Source organism: Pinus tabuliformis, chromosome 4_2, assembly GCF_031772625.1.
Source record: "Pinus tabuliformis cultivar Carrire ecotype Pingquan chromosome 4_2, CPIR1, whole genome shotgun sequence".
In the NCBI taxonomy this organism is placed as follows: Eukaryota; Viridiplantae; Streptophyta; class Pinopsida; order Pinales; family Pinaceae; genus Pinus; species Pinus tabuliformis.
In genome coordinates, this window is record NC_142304.1 from 1,146,760,299 (window position 1) to 1,146,777,555 (window position 17,257).

Sequence of the window (17,257 nt, forward strand, 5' to 3'; positions counted from 1 at the left end):
GCCCATCCTTCTTATAGTGAGTGCATGAAGCCTTGATTTTCTGTGCAGTGTTGGCATTCCTTGCTTTCCATTTCTGTTTTCTTTTCTCCTTATTCTTTCTTGTAGTGGGTTGGGATGATCCCCCAACTTCTGGATTTCCATTTTTTCCTCTAGCTTCTAGAAGTGTAGCTCGAACAGATACCTCATCTATACTAGTGGGATTAAACATGAGGATAGTGTGCCTCATGTAGCTGTGCAGACCACTGATGTACTTCAACAGAGTCTTAGGTGAGTCTGATGAGATTCCTAGAATCAATGCTCTCTTCGTAAATTCTTGGGTGTAACCTTGTACATTTTGCCCTTTCAACTGTCAAAGAGTTTGCCAGCTCATCATGGCTTGCTGCATGTAGGCCAGTGGATAGAACTGCTTTTTGATTGTAGAAACAAATTCACTCCAGAAAAAAATATTCTTACCATGTCTCTTCATGTCAGCTTGGGTCCTGCCTTTCCACCAAACCAAGGCAGTCCCTCTCAGGCATAGGCTGGCAAGCTGAATCTTGCTCTTGTCTGAATCAATACTCTACACTCTGCAATAAAGATCAATTTGTCTAATCCAATTGTCCAGCTTCTCTGCATTCAACTCTCCATCATATATTGGTAAATCAAATTTAACATCTAGTTTAATCAAAGATGTCTTCTTTTTATGTTCAGAGCTATTAGGAGGTGTGAGAAAGCTTTCTTCTTTCCCTTTACCTTTTGAGTGGTCATGGAGGAGAGACTCTTCTTCTCCTTTATTTTGTTTGGAGCTCGATGAATCTTCATCTTTATGTTTTCTAAAGTCCTTATACATTTCCTCTACCATGGACCTTATGGCTAGGAAAATATCTATGAATTAAGGGTCTGGCCCCACAGAACCTTCCTTTGACATTGTCTTCTGAGGATAGACTCTCCCAATTTCAAGATTAGTTTCGACCAACTCTCCTTTTCCTAATTTGAGCTTTGATCTAGTTAGCATTCAACAGCTAAATCCAGCACAAGCTTGTCTAACCTTAACAACCTATAGCTCTGATATCACTTGATTTGAAAATCATTTATGAATGATCTCAGTTAATTAATTAATGTAGGTATTACAGACTCATGTGCTAGTGTGTCTATGTTATCTTAGGCAATGGATCGATAAGATTGCACAATACACAGACACTTGAAACAGTAAGAGAAACACAACAAGCAAATGCAAAACACAACAATTTAATAAGGAGTTCACCCAATCCTCCAGGGCTACGTCTCATGTTCCAGATTTCAATGGTGGCCTTCTTTATTTTGTCTTTAAGCAGAGTTTTTACAATGAGGAGCTCAATTTGAGTCTCTTGTAACAGATGATGCTTAGTAGGGTGGTACTTGGATTCCCCAAGCCACTAGAGTACACAGAATCGCCCTTACCAAGTCTCGACCTCAACTGGTCTTAATGGGATGAGTCAAATTTGGTACTCAGTTCCCAACAAATATCCTCACAAGGATTGCTTGAACCTCTCAAGCCCTCTCAGTTCTATCTGGTCGATGTTGCCTTAGCTCTGCAGGTCAGCTCGACTTCTCTATTCTTTGCTTCTTGCTTCACTCTCTCTTCTGTCTCTGCTCTCTGTCTGTTCATCGCTTAAAGCTAATCCATCCCTTGATTGTTCGCTTCCTCTTCCGTCTCTTCAGTTCACCTGCCTCTATCTACTTGGAATTCCCTGCTTCTGCATCATTGCCACTGTGTAATGTTTCACAGAGAGGTGGCCACTTGTCTTCTTACGAACTGAGTGCTAACTCTTTCTCGAACGGTCTGTTATTTAGGTTACTCTATGAAATGATTCATCCGCCAGCTCAGTGGTCAAATCGGACTTCAAACCTTTATATGCCTCAGCTTATTCTTCCGCCAAATCCGGTCTCCCATCAGGTGCAATCTCCGCCGTTAGATCTGGGGCCTCCAGATCCTATAGTCATCACTTTTATTGCGCGGTTGACTTGCTCAACCGTTAGCCCACGATGAGAGCAGTTTTCTTTCTCATCTGCTGAACACGCGTCATTCAACGTACGAAATCGCTTGGTCCTCTGACAAATCCGCTTACTGCTTGAAACACATCCGATATTCTGCTAGTTTTGGAGTGCGGGACCCACCTTCAGTTTTAGCGCTTTTCTCGCGGTTTTCTGGCTTCCCTTGTGACCGAGTGCTTCAGGGCTTTTCCTTCTCGAGGGGTTTTGCCCAGAGCTTTCATAAACAACCTCCGTTTTCTGATATAAACTTTCCAATTGCCATTTTTGTGCCATGCACAGTCCCCATGGGCCAACGATCAGCGCACTTTGACCGAAGGTCCTCGTTGCTCCGTGCTAGCTACAAATTACCATTATGCAAAGGTTATTTCTGATAGCTATATTATTTCTTGAAATCTATTATGATTTGAAACAATCATAGAACTCTGATAATTTTCAAGGATCCAATTCAGATCAAATTTAGATGACTTTTGGTTAACTATCTTCATTAATATTGTTGTTAACTCATTTAAATTCAATGCAAGTTCACATGCTCTCATGTATTCATCCCAGAGATGTCATCAATTGGATATGCTCCACCTTGATCTTTTTATATATTGATTAATAACAAATTAACTAAAAATGTATTTAATTTAGAAAGTAAAATATTATATATATATATATATATATATATTTATTTTTTTTTTATAATAATTTCAAAATCACAAATCTAATTTGTAATAGTTAGCAAACTTTTCTTTGACTTAACGAACCATTATTTTAAATTAAAACATTTTTTCGTAACATTTAAAAAAATGTTAATAATTTAAAAACAAATATTTAAATTATTTTTTACATCATATTCAAATTTTATAATAATAATCTAATTAATTGTACACAACTTTTTAATTTTGATTTCTTTTAAAGCATTTTCACCCAAATAAGATATAAAAAAAAATATATATTAACTTAATTCAAAACATAAATACAAAAATTAAATACATATTAATATAATATTTTATATTTTTAAATTAAAAAAATTAATTTAAATAAACATTAATACAATATTTTATACTTGAAAATAATTAAAAAGAAAAAGTTCCTTATTAGATCTCATATTATTCTGATAAAAAAATAGTGACCAATATTGAAAGTGATTGGCGAAGACTATTCTATAAGATGGTTTCTGACCATATATTGCATTTGTACAAGGAAAATAAAAACCTCCCCAGCTTCTCGCACAAAAGAATACTATGATAATAATAATATAAACTCTAATTTAAAAAAGTCACCGCTGACCACCCGAACGTCGGGTTAGAAGCAAATTTTCATGCAACCTTTTATTAATGTTTATTATGACCGTCTCGCTGGATATGGATGTCAGTCGGTTGGAAGTATTTCGAAATTCGCTTTCCCTGGATTGCCAATGGATTTGATTCTTTTTCACTTTTTGCAAGCTTCACCCATAAACCCAAAGTGCAGAAAAATATAAACAATAAAAAAACAAGTCCCATTAAGATCTCTTACCTCTTGATATTATTAATATAACCATAATTTTATTTTTAAATTATTAATTCTCAAAAAAAACTCATATGCATACAAAGATCATCTTTTTTAATTAGTAAGAGGCATGGCATCTTACCAGAAAACACATTTTCTTACCTATTAAATCAGCCCAAAAAAATTATAAATAAAAAAACGTTTTCCTTCACTGGTCTATTTCCTGCTATAAATTTGAGAGCTCTGAGAGTCCGGACCTGACTGGCATTAGCATTGATAATGGCCTCACGAAATATGAGGGCAGAGATGCATTGTGCTTTCAGTGTTATATCGCTCCTGATGGGTCTTTATTTTGGCCATGCGAGAGCTCAACTGAGCGAGACTTTCTACGACCAGACGTGCCCAAATCTGGAAACCATAGTTACGCAAACAGTCACAGCTCAATTTCAGTCGAATTTTGCTACAGGCCCTGCAACTCTGAGGCTCCTCTTTCATGATTGCTTTGTTCGGGTAAACAAAAATGGAGTTCATATAAATAATATACGTGAAATGCTTCCTGGGAATTATTTAATTTTATGGTTTTGTTGTCATCTTTGCAGGGATGTGATGCATCGGTCCTTATTGACAGTACTTCCACCAACACAGCTGAGAAAGATACCACAGAGAACTTGACGCTAAACCCGGCTGGCTCTGACACTGTTGTCGCCGCAAAGGCCGCTGTGGAGGCAGCCTGTCCCAACCTGGTCTCTTGTGCAGATATTTTAGCATTGGCCACCAGAGATGTTGTTGGGTTGGTAAGTTTAATATCACCGATTTTTATAGGCAGATATTTTAGCGTTGGGTAGTAGAAAATGTTAGTGATGGTAAGTTTAATGTGAGTGGTAGGTTTGGAAAATATTTTGGAATCTATATTCCACTAATTTATATCTGGATTAGCTTCTTTTAAGGTGTAAATCTTTTGAATTTAAAATTCTAAAAAAAAAAGTGCATTCTCAAAGATTTAATTATGTTACCAAATTTAAAGTTCGGTAAACAGATCTATGCTGATTTTTAATGATAATATTATTTGTATGATTTTCACATATATTTTTAAGTATAAAAATAATTTTATTAAAATCATAAATTTTTTTTTTTTTAATTTTATATGCATATCAATAATAATATATATAATTTAGACAAAAAAAAATAATTATAAATATTGAAATTGTGTCAATTTATCATTAAATTTAAATATTAAATTTTAATTTGGTGGTGGTTAACGTCCGCTAAGACCAAACATTGGTTTATCGGACCAAAAGAAACAAATTATTTATTTTGATTTAAGATTTTATTCCTATGCTCAAAAAGCTTGGAGAGAAGCGTCCCGAGTTCACTATAATTTTGACAGTGTAAAAGGCTAGGAAGGTTAGTGTTGTAACAAAGATTGTGAAACTGAGATCTAGTGTGGTTGTACGTGGGACACTCTAAGAGGAAGTGGTTTTCATCCTTGATGTTCCTATTTTCACATATATGGCATATTCTTTTCATCCATGGCATTTTAGGAATTGCCCAATGACCTGTTTCACTATGAAGCTCATGAGAATTCATTCTAATCTTTGCTATATTAATTTTCTTCTTTGAGCTAGTTAAAATAGAGAGATACTTTTGATCTTCTAGGGTGGGGTTGATGACCTTCTTACAATAACTTAATTTTCTTTTAGCCGCTAAATGTTTCTCACACCACATTTTTCTTTGAACTTAGAAGTAACAATATCTTTAATGATATTATGTTTTGCAATGCATCATTCTAGTCGATCTCCCAATAGTTTAACCAGGTCCTTGTGTCTTTATGCCACCCCCAATTGAGCCTTAGGTGGTTTTGGCTGGAATTTAAAGCTAGCTTAGGAAGTCTATGATCGTCTATGTTATTGAGTTTGTGCTTGTACAACAGAAACCTAATCATAGCTAGGCTCTCAATAGGGGAAAGACCTGCTTCTATAAGGAGAATAGGATAGGGTGTATTACTTTTAATTTTCAGGTTATAAGTTATAAAACGCTTCTGGATTTGCTCAATCTTTCTCCATGATTTTCTAGAGATGCTGCAACCCCAAACTTCACAGCCATATAAGATAACAGGAGTGACTAAAGTTTCAAACATGAACTTCTTTTTATCCCACATTATGAGGTTTGCTATTTTACAATTATTTTTAAGACCAAAATAAGCTTTCCACCCCCCATTAATCCTTTTCTAAATGTTATGGTTCCAGTTGAGCTTGTGATGAATATCAATGCCTAGGTACTTGTAATAATACACTTCCTCCAAGTTATTATTGTCATACATAAAATTAGTATAAGTGTCTTTCTTGGATTTGATAATCATAACTTTTGTTTTGTCAGTGTTAACAGTCATACCCATGGTAGAGTAGAAGCCTGAGTTGCTTATCAAGAGCAGACGGGCACCTTGCGAAAAGAACAATATCATCAACATAGAGAAGAAGGATGATGACTATCCCAACTAAGATCATGCCATCACATCCTGCTTCCTCTAAATAGCCTTCGAGCTTATCGATGTAAATGGAAAATAGGGTAGGGGAGAGGGGGCAACCTTGTTTAACTCCAATGTTACACTTGATATATTTCGACCACCCCTCATTGTTCTTTAGCTTGGCAATTACATTCTCGTATAACCTTATAGCGACAGCTCTCAACTCGAGAGGAACCTTTAGCTCTTCTAATCTATTCCAAAGGTTGTATCTAGGAACCGTATCAAAAGCCTTTCTAAAGTCCACAAAGCAACAAAATAAATTAGATTTATCATTACAACCTTCCTCCGCAATGATCCTAAGCGTAACAAGGTGGTTTGTTGTTGAGTGATGCCTTCTAAAACCTGCTTGGCCTTTAGCCCGCTTTCCTTCACTTTCAAGCCATATGCTTAAATCAATGTAAACTTTGAAATGGGAACTCATACTGTTACCCGTTTTATAGAGATAGAAAAAAGTGACCCGATTTTAAAAAGGGGTGATGCAGAACACACATGTTTTTTTTAGAGCATAGTTTTTGGCACTTTGTTTTTTTTTTGTACATTGCGTTTTAGAATGGTAGTGATTTTCATGTTGATTTAAAAAAGTGGTTATTTTGCATCAGACCCTTTTTTTAAAAGACCTATTTTTTGACTTTAAATTTTCTAATGTATGAAATGTAAATAATTATCTCGTAAATTTAATAATTTTGGAAGTGGTCTTCTTCTTCATACTTTCTAGTTTTTATTTTTATTTTTATTTTTTTTGTAGTGGGGTTTTTATTGATTTGCATATTTAAAGAAGAAGGTCGACGTTTTGCATTTTCAATATTCTACATATTTATACATCGTTAATTAAATTTTCAATCCACATGAAATTACTGTCTCTAAAAAACAAATATATATATATATATATATATATATGAGACAAAAATAAAAAATAAAAAATGTAAAAAAAAATTATCCCATAAACCATAAAAGAATTTGGAAAAAAACAATATATATATATATATATATATATATATATATATATATATAAGTAAGTAAATATTGAGAAATTAATAAAACACATTAGTAAAAACTAGGAAAAGGAAAAAAAAATAAAAACAAAATAGTTTAAAAAAAATAGAAAAATAACGAAAAAAATTAAAAAAACTAGTAAAATTAATATTTAAAAAAAAACAAAAAATTAAAAAAAAAAGCTTATCTCACAAACTATAAAAGAATTTAGAAAAAAAAAATAAAATTAAAACAATCTTTTTTTATTAAAAAAAAAAAAGTTGAACAATTTTTATTATTATTTTTTTAATTTAAAAATACAAAGTATTAAACATACATTTTATCTTAAAAAAAAAAAATATTTGCATTTTCTTTTTTTAAACAATATTTTTTGAACTAAAAAAAATATTATAATTTTTTTTAAACAATTATTTATTTATTTAAAAATACAAATCATAAAAAATATTTTAATTTTCTTAAAACAAATTTAATTTTTTAATTTAAAATTTAAAAATTTACCAAAAAAAATTAAAAGTTAATGTTGGTTTTAAAAATAAAAAATAAAAAAATTTAGTGGTCCTTCGCCGAAATTAAACAATTTTAATTTTTAATTATAAATATGTTTATTAAAAATGTTTTTATTAAATATTTATTAGTAATTAAAAAAAAAATATTAAACAATTTTTTTTTTATTAAATGATTTTTTTTTTTAATTTGGAAAAAAAATTATTAAACAATTTTAATAAAAGTTATTAAATATTTTAAACAATTTTAATAAAAATTAAATTATTAAAATTTTTTATTAAACCATTTTAATGAAAATTAATTTAATTTAATTTTTTTATTAAAAAAAAGGAGTTCGGCTCCTCACCGCGCCACCACCGGAGGGCGGGTAGGCCGTGGGGCGATTCCCGGAATTGCCTACGGCCCACCCGCTGCCCAGTGGTGCCGCGGCAGGGGGCTGAGGGTCTACACGCAAACCCTCGGCCCTTGATCGCGCCACCACCGGGTGGCGGGAGGGCCATGGGGTGATTCCGAGAACTGTCCCACGGCTCGCCCGCCACCCGGGGTTGGCGTGACCGGCATCGAGGGTCGGGAATTGCCCCACGGCCCGCTCTTCGCCCGGTGGTGGTGCGGCCGGGGCCGAGGGTCGGGAATCGCCCCACGGCCCGCCCGCCGCCCTGTGGTTGCGCGGTCGGGGGCCAATTTTTTTATTTATTTATTTTGTTAAAACAAAATTTTAAAAAAAAAATAAAATTTAATTTTTATTAAAATTGTTTAATAATTTTTTTAATAATTTAATTTTTATTAAAATTGTTTAAAATATAATTTTTATTAAAATTGTTTAATGAATTTTTTTATTTTTTTTTCAAATAAAAAAAAATCGTTTAAAAAAAATTATATCTAATTTTTTTTTCTTTTAAATAAATAATGAAAAATTATTTATTTATTTTTAATCAAAAACACAAATTCTTTTCTCAGTTTAAAATGTTGTTTTTTTTTTTTTTTTTTTTTTTTTTTTAAAAGAAAAGAAGTATATTTTTAATATATATATATATATATGTATATGTATATATATATATATATATAATTTAAGCTTATTTTTGTCTTTTTAGTTTTTTCTAAATGTTTTTAATATTAATTTTACTAGTTTTTAATTTTATTTTTTTGGTTAATTTTCTATTTTTGTTTAATCTAGTTTGTTTTTATTTATTTTTATTTTTTTTTGCTACTTTTGTTAATGATTTTTTTAATATTTCTATTTTTGCTTATTTAATTTTATATATATAGATTTTTTAATTTTTTTTTTTTATTTTTTCTCCAAATTCTTTTATGGTTTATGAAACATTTTTTTTTAAACATTTTTTTATTTATTTTTTTGTCATATATATATATATATATATTTTTTTTTTTAAATTTATTTTTTTAAGTAATCATCATTTTAATCTTAATTTCACTAGTTTTTAATTTTTTTTGTTTTGTTAATTTTCCATTTTCTTTTTAAATCTTGTTGTTTTTAATTTTCAATTTTTTTTTTTTTAGTTTTTTGTTAATGTTTTTTTAATTTTTCTATTTTTACCGACTTAATTTTATAGTTTTTTTTAATATGCGTTTTTTTTTTTTTTTCCCACTTTTTTTAAATATGTTTTTTTTACTATTTATTTGTTTATAATTTGTAATTTTTTCTAGTTTTTTAATTCTTATTTTTAATAGATTAATTTTGTCTTTTTGTATTTATTTTATTTAGTTTTATGATTGATTTTTATTTTTGATGTTTGATTTTTTTGTTTTTTATTTTTATTTTATGTTTTGTTTTTAGTATATATTTTTATTTATGTTTTGTTATTTTATTTTATTTTTTTGTGTTTTTTCATTGTTTTAATTTTATTTTTTTTGAAATTTTAATGTTTTTCGGGGTCATGATAAAATATTTTATGCTATTATTTCAAAATGTTGAAATTTTACTCTTGAAAAAATTTTTGTTATCCCAGCATCAACACTTTTCGTTTTGAGGGTGTTTTTTGCACAAAATTTACCATTGAGAAAAAAAATGTTATTCGAACATCAACACTTCGTTTTGACAGTGTTTTTTGGACAATTTTTGCACAAAAAATTGGTTTTCACCGCTATTTTTAAAGCACGTTGAAAATTTACCCTGGAAAAAAAAAAGTGTTATTCCAGCATCAACACTTTTCGTTTTTAGCACTGTTTTTGATGTTTTTTTGGGGTTTTTTAGCCAGAGTTCCCGTTTTGAGTTTATAGTTCCCGTTTCAAAGTTTACATAGTTTTAACTTCTTTTCCAAGATACTACCATATAACTTAGCTAAGAGATGGCTGATCATAATTTTCTGATAATTAGAGGGGTTATTTGTATCCCCACTTTTAAAAATAGGGATAATGAGGCTCTCAGTCTAAGGTTTAGGGAACCCTTACTTGACTGCTTGATTGAAAAGCTTGTAGATGTGGGGGATGAGGGCAGGACCTCCAATTGTTAAGATTTCTGCTTGGTATCCTTCAATGTCCTTACCTTTCCCGTTAGTGAGGCGATTAACCCCAAATTTAATGTCTTCTAAAGAGAAAACTTCTTTCATTGTGAGTAGGGTTTCCAAATTATCCATGACATTTGGAGATTCATAAAGCTTTTTAAGATAGGAATTCCAATTGTGCAGAGCAATTTTATTATTATCTTTAGTCTTCCTAGTGAGAATTTGCCTCCAAAATTTCTTCGGAGCTACCTTAGAGAGGTGTAAGAGATTCTCTTGCCTTTAACGAATGTACTTCTTCTCTTTCCTTTTAGTTAGGGCTTTGTATATTTTTATCTTGTCCATTTTAAGAGATTCATCAACAACTTCCTTAATTTCTCTCCTCGCACTTTTACAATCTTTGTCATACCATGGATTGGTTTTACCATTTTTTCATTATTTGAAACGTCAATTGAGAACTTGTTAACAGAATATGAGAGGGTTGTAGTAAAATTATGATAGAGGTCTTCTATGTTGTCTATACTAGATAAAGGAAGCAATTTACTTTTTAACTCATTTAGAAAGAGATCATTTTTATTTCTATCAAATATTAAGTTCTTTTCGCTGTAAGTATTATTTTCTGTGGGAACTCTATGCATGACAAAATTGAGAGTTATAAGTAAAGGCCTATGATCAAAGTCAGGTTCATGGTCGTTTAAGATGTCAAAATTTATTATTTCGTTGTATAATGGGAGATCGGAAATAATGTAGTCTACCATGCTGCTACCAAGTCCATGGATGCAGGTCATCTTGCTGGAATTAGGCCACTTCTTTAGATCATTGCAAATTATGAGATCTTGAGCACTACAGAGCTTGACTATCTCCAACCCAAACAAATTTTCCCCGAGGTCTTCACAGCTCCTTTTATACCTACTAGTCAAAATAGGGTCTTCGTCTAACCAAAGAGGATTAGGGTTGGAATGATTGCTTAGAATAATAGCTTGGTTGTTTGAATTTCGAGTATTAAAGTCACCTATTAAAAGGATATTACCGTCATTCCTTAGGCTAGAAATATCATTCTCTAAACCACTGTAAGGGTTAGTTTTATCTAGATTCTTTTTCTTATAGAAGGTGGAGTTGGTGGGGGGAAAAATAACATATTGCTATGTAGGACTTTTTATTATTAATGTCACTGATCTCTATCCAACTATATTGGTTGTGAGGGTCGTTTTTATAAATCCTAGCACGAGGGGAAATGTTCTTCTTAATGTAACAAGCTATTCCCCCAATGCCTTTTTGGGAGGATTTCTTGTTCCAGGTAGACCATAGCGTAAAGCCATCTATGTTAGGGACCTTAGATTCTTCATGCTCCCAAGTTTCAACAAGCAAAATAATATCAACATCATTTGAAATCCAACTTAGCTTGGGGCCTTTGTTACATGGGAAGCCCCAACAGTTCCAAGAAAGGATCCGGAGCATGTTTAATTGCGATTGGTTACTATCTTTTTGGTTTCTATCTCGAATAAAGGCTTTTCTATTTCTGATTATTGCCCATTTTCCTTCCTTTCTAGCTTCTTTTACCTTTTGAACATCCTTTCTCAATTCTGCTTGATTTTCTAGAATGAGATCTTCATTTATGAATATTCCCGTTCCTTTTAGACTTGAGGTTTTACTAAATATGTCGTACTTATGACCAGTGGAGCTCACTTTTATGCGGATTAGTCTTCCTTTATTCTCAGTTAATTTCCCCAACCTTGTTGCTTCTGTTAGACACAATGTTTCAATTTGTAATCTATTATGTAATTCTGTTTGGGCTAAGGCTAAGGTATCCTCATCTACTTCCTCTTTTAAACCGAAGATTATAAGGTTCAATGCCCTTTTGTTATGTTCGTGGTCTAATTCTATTAATTTTTTCATTTCATCTTTAATTGGTTTGATATCTAACTTATCTACCACATTATTTAGGGTGAGGTGTCTATTAACTTTTTCTTCTAGTTCTTTAATCATGTCTTTCATTTTAAGACTCTCTAAAGTATTAGCATCTCCTTGCTGGGATGGTTGGTTAGTATCTTGGTTTTGTTTTTCTATACCCTGCAATCTAGTCTCCATTACCTCCATTTTATTCTCCAGTAGTTCTATTTTATTTTCTATTTGTTTTATGATCGTGTTTTCAAGAGATGCAAATTTATTTTCCCGCATGGCTTCTAACTCTTTTTGTAGCTTGGCTTCTCTTTTTTCTCTACGTTTCTCTAAAGACTCTATATACTCATAAAGGCCTTGTAGAGTATAAGTATTAGGGGGTTTACACAGTGCATTATATTAGATATCATTTTGGCTTCTCTTTTCTATTGCCTTGTAGAGTAATTGTGCTAGGTCTGCCATTGGTAATCTTTGGTAACTCTGGTGAAATATTCATACTTGAAATTATATGAGCAAATATATATTAGAAAAAGAAAAAGATAAGGAATGTGTGCACCTGATATCAGTGAACCTGACTGTAGATCGCTGGTGCCCACCACAGCCTGCAGACCAAAAAATATATGCGAAGAATATATAGAGTACATTTTTAAGTCTTTCACTGAGCCTCAGAACTCTTTCACCGAAGAATATATGAGAAGAATATATAAAGTATGTGTTTAACTCTTTCACCGAGCCTTAGAGCTCTTTCACCGAAGTATATATAGAGTACGTGTTTAACTCTTTCACCGAGTCTTAGAACTCTTTCACCGAAGTATATATAAAGTGCGTGTTTAACTCTTTCACCGAGCCTCAAAACTCTTTCACCGAAGAATATATGCGAAGAATATATAGAGTACGTTTTTAACTCTTTCACCAAGCCTCAGAACTCTTTCACTGAAGAATATATGCGAAGAATATATAGAATACCTGTTTAACTCTTTCACTGAGCCTCAAAACTCTTTCACCGAAGAATCAATAAATTTATATAGTCTCAGTGTACCTTAACCATCATCATCATCATCATTATTTTTTAATTAATTTTAATGAGTTTTTATATGTTTATTAAATGTGTTTTTTGTTATTGGTAGATTCAAGTTAGGATGGATGTTTTGAAAAATAATATATTATTTCATAATTAGAAATGTATTTTTTTATAATAATTATATGTTTATTAATTGAAATTAATTATGAATAATTATAAATCATTATTATTTTAATGTGATTAATATATTATGATTAAAAAATATGTTTGTAATTTTATGAATAAAGAAATTGCAATATAATAAAATGAATTTAATTGATTTATAATTTTTATTACTTTTTTAATTGATTTTGTACATTATGAGGCAGTGGAATAGGAAAAACATTTCATTTTAGAATGTGATGCATTCAAAGACATGAGAAAAAATTATGGAAATATATTAACATGAATTTCTTAAAAAAAAAAAAACTAAAAACAAAAAACTAATAATCCCATAAACTATTTTTAGTCCAGTAAACATTCAAACATCATTTATTTCATTTCATATATATTTATACTCATTTACAACTACCACAATATATCTCAATATTTACACTTATTTAAAATACTACCATTTAAAATACTACACTATCTCTAGTATTAAACTATTAAAAACCTCTTTGTATATAAAATGAATAAACATAGAATTCAACCAAACATAATTTTTATATATTGAATCAATATGAGTGCTTCTTGGTGCAGAAAATGAATAAGATTCAACAAGACTTAATTTTTATATATATTGAATAGTATAGTTTTTTTGGTTGCAGACAGGAGGTCCTTCATATAGCGTGGAGTTGGGCCGTAGAGATGGATTAGTATCTCTAGCCTCTGAAGTGGCAGCCAATATACCTCCACCGACCTTCGATTTGGACCAGTTGAATGCTTTCTTTTCTGTAAAGGGCCTCTCACAAATAGACATGATTGCTCTTTCAGGTAACAATTTTGAATTATACCTATCTTATAGGAGGTTCATAAGTACGTAGTTTTCAGTTTTCAGTGTGAGGTTCATGGGAATGTCAGATCAAGTCTCTTTATTAGTTTATTTCAATGAAGTTTTTTTATGAGCTTATTTCAATAGCAGATTTTGGAAATATGATGAATAGAAAAAAGTCAATTGTTTTTCCAATTTTTATTTGTATTTTGAAATTCTTCAAAGTTAAGTTCAATAAGTAAATATAATGTTATTTTTGTTAAATATTAAAATTATATTGGTTTATTAAATTTAATTTTAAAATATTGTTTATTTGAGTAACATTTGATTGTTTTTTATTTTATTTTTTTATTTTTCAAAAATATTTCAAAATTTATTATTGTTGGAAACCCAAAGGAGAAACACAAAATTTAACACACACAAAACACAACACACAAGACTCTTTTCTATTGATCACACAAATTTGATTATTTAACTTTTTTAAACTCTAACTTAACTAAAACTCATTCTAGTTGACTCAGTTAACTAACTCTCTAAATTTAACTAATTCTGACATGCCCAAATAATTACAATTTCTAACCAACCTAATAAATCTAAATGACATTTCAAAAATATTTCAAAATCTACCATCAACCTAATAAATCTAAGTGCAGATAGTTAACCTTTACATGCTAATAGTTGCTTTGTTTGTCTTGTGAAGGAGCTCATACTATAGGAGTTAGTCACTGCAGCGGATTTTCCAACAGACTATATAACTTTTCATCCTCAAATCAAGTTGATCCCACGCTGGATCCTTCTTATGCCACGCAACTGCAACAGGAATGTCCCGTGAACGCAAATCCTAGCATCTTCGTATGCATGGATCCACGAACGCCCACACAGTTTGATAATGTTTACTACCAACTTCTACAATCTTCTGAAGGTCTGTTCAGTTCTGATGAAATCCTGTTCACTGATTCGCGTTCTTCAAGTACTGTGAATAGTTTTGCAGCGAGTGCGGATTCTTTTCAAACTGCTTTTGTGACTGCCATAACGAATATGGGTCGAGTAGGAGTTAAGACGGGCAGCGATGGCGAAATAAGGGTGGATTGCACTGCCTTCAATTCATAGTTTGATGTTCTCTGGATTTCCCGTTTCATAGTGATTTCATATTTCAAGTTTGCTGAGGCTTAAATAAGAATTCTTTTTAATGTGAATAAGAAATTTTACATAATCACAACAAAGTCCAGGGAGAGATATATGTCCACTCTTAATCACAACAAAGTCCAGGGAGAGATATATGTCCACTCTTCTCTTTATTGTAGATTGTGCCCATTTTAATTAAGGTTTTTCAAATTCATTATCTTTATTGTAGATTGTGCCAATTTTAATTAAGGTTTTTCAAATTCATTTCACAAATAGTTTGTGTGAAATTGTAATAAAGTTGTGTAATTTGAAATTTGATATCAGGTGAAAATGTTATTGTGTATTTATAAGAGTGGTTTTTGAAATTATTATATTTTTTTGTTTTTCTATTTTCATATTTGTCTTGCATTTATATAAAGACAATATATTAGAGCTTTTGTAGTAAAAAGAAATCTGGTTTTCTAATCAATTTTGTCTTTCTAATGAGTATGGTAAAGTATATTTAATTAAATAGACATTTACAAATTTCTTGCTCTCTAAAAACTGAAACCTTGTGTGGTGCCACTATGGAAAGTGAGACTTCTTCTATTTTTGACCAAGAGGATGAGGGTCTTGATGATGTTATGATTTTGGGAGATCAAGATTAGACATGAGGACTCAACAGGAACCCAATAACCCCTGCAAACACATAGTTAGTAAATAGAGAAGTATCCTCAGGTATTTCCAAGCATGCTTATGAATAGACATCTTCTGACACCTATAAGGAGTCTCTTTCAGCTCTCGTGGCATTCCACATACCACTCAAATCAGTTCCATGAGGAGAATCCAATAAGGATGATATTCCACATACCACTAGATCAGTTCCATGAGGAGAATCCAACAAGGATGATCCAGACTCAAGACACCATGATTTTCCATGTTATTTCAGTTAACAAAGGAGGGGCATCTCCTGGTGTTGCTTGGGTTGACATATAACCACATTCCAATTTTCACCATAGAGTGCCTTAATTAGATACCCTGTCAGTATCTACTCTACGCCTAGGCAACATGAAGCAATACACTTGTTTAGTATTAAAAATTTAATTAAAACACTCATAAAGATAACCACATATAAAGACAATGTACAAAATTATTTAATTAATAATATATAAAATCTCAATTACAATTAGAAACAAAATATATATCTTTTATTTCTAAATTATAAAAAAATAAAAATAAAAATAATGACTCATTGACCTATTGTGCTATTTTGAGTAGTGTGCTCCTTTTGAGTGCGAAGACAAACTCATTGTTGCTAGCACAATCATCAATTGTTATGTGATAATATCAATCCTTAATATGTTTTTTCCATGCATGAACACGAGAAGAGTATTAATCATCATTTAAAACTTTCAAACAAATGTCTAATATTTTAAGATACTTAAAATATCCTTCACAAAGCCCATCCTTTGCATATAAATTTTGCATGAATATTTTCAAAAAATTTCACCAGATTTTATATTTGTTGTCAAACACTTTCAATTTCTCTTGGAATGGAAATTTTATCAAATAATTCCTTAACCTTCTTCACAAAATCTATCAAATAAAAACTTTTGTTGCATTCATGAACTTAGAAAGTGACATATTCTACACTAAATCTCAATTAATAGTTATTGTTGTAACTCCCCATAAAAATCAAAGGACATCCACCCAACATCAACAACCTTAATTGTAACATTGAAATAATAACATGTAACCAAACATGAATTCACATTAAAGCAATAACTTATACAAAGTTAACCATTCATGTCAGAGCAATAACTTATACTAAATTAAAAGCTCATTAGTATATCAATTAGTTATCTTAAAGTAATAATTCATATGAAAAAAGGAAATTTTTTATTTAGGAAATTGTTGTAACCGCTATGGATTTATTAGATCCATAAGTGGATTGCGCTCTAAAACCACATTCAGAATGAGAATCTCCCTACTCAGGGTTCATGGTGGATGCTCAGATCTTGCCTTATGACTCTCCTCAATTCTCCCGTTCATTCCAAGCCCTCCTTGGTTGAGCATTCAGCCACATGTCAACCCAAGGAGGAGGGGCCACAGGTCCCTCCAACCCCTTGAATAAATATACCTTGTCTATCAACTTTGACCCATGCCAATTGACAGATCTGCACTCCTCTACCAACCCTAACCCTAATAACACCAAATTTGTTGATGCCATCCAGTCTAGCACGACGAACATCAATGGCCAAGAAAAAATCGCATCCACAACACAAAGGAAC

General features: G+C 31.3%; 1 protein-coding gene across 1 annotated transcript; it reads left to right on the top strand.

Annotated features, from left to right (window-relative positions):
* The first annotated feature begins 3,762 nt into the window (after window positions 1-3,762).
* Window positions 3,763-15,026, top strand: LOC149173730 (peroxidase 51-like). Its single transcript, XM_089426809.1, has 4 exons — window positions 3,763-3,999; window positions 4,089-4,283; window positions 13,699-13,864; window positions 14,563-15,026. The coding sequence occupies exons 1-4, from the start codon at window positions 3,769-3,771 to the stop codon at window positions 14,970-14,972; spliced, it is 1,002 nt and encodes a 333-aa protein (XP_089282935.1). The 5' UTR covers window positions 3,763-3,768; the 3' UTR covers window positions 14,973-15,026.
* The last annotated feature ends 2,231 nt before the right edge of the window (window positions 15,027-17,257 follow it).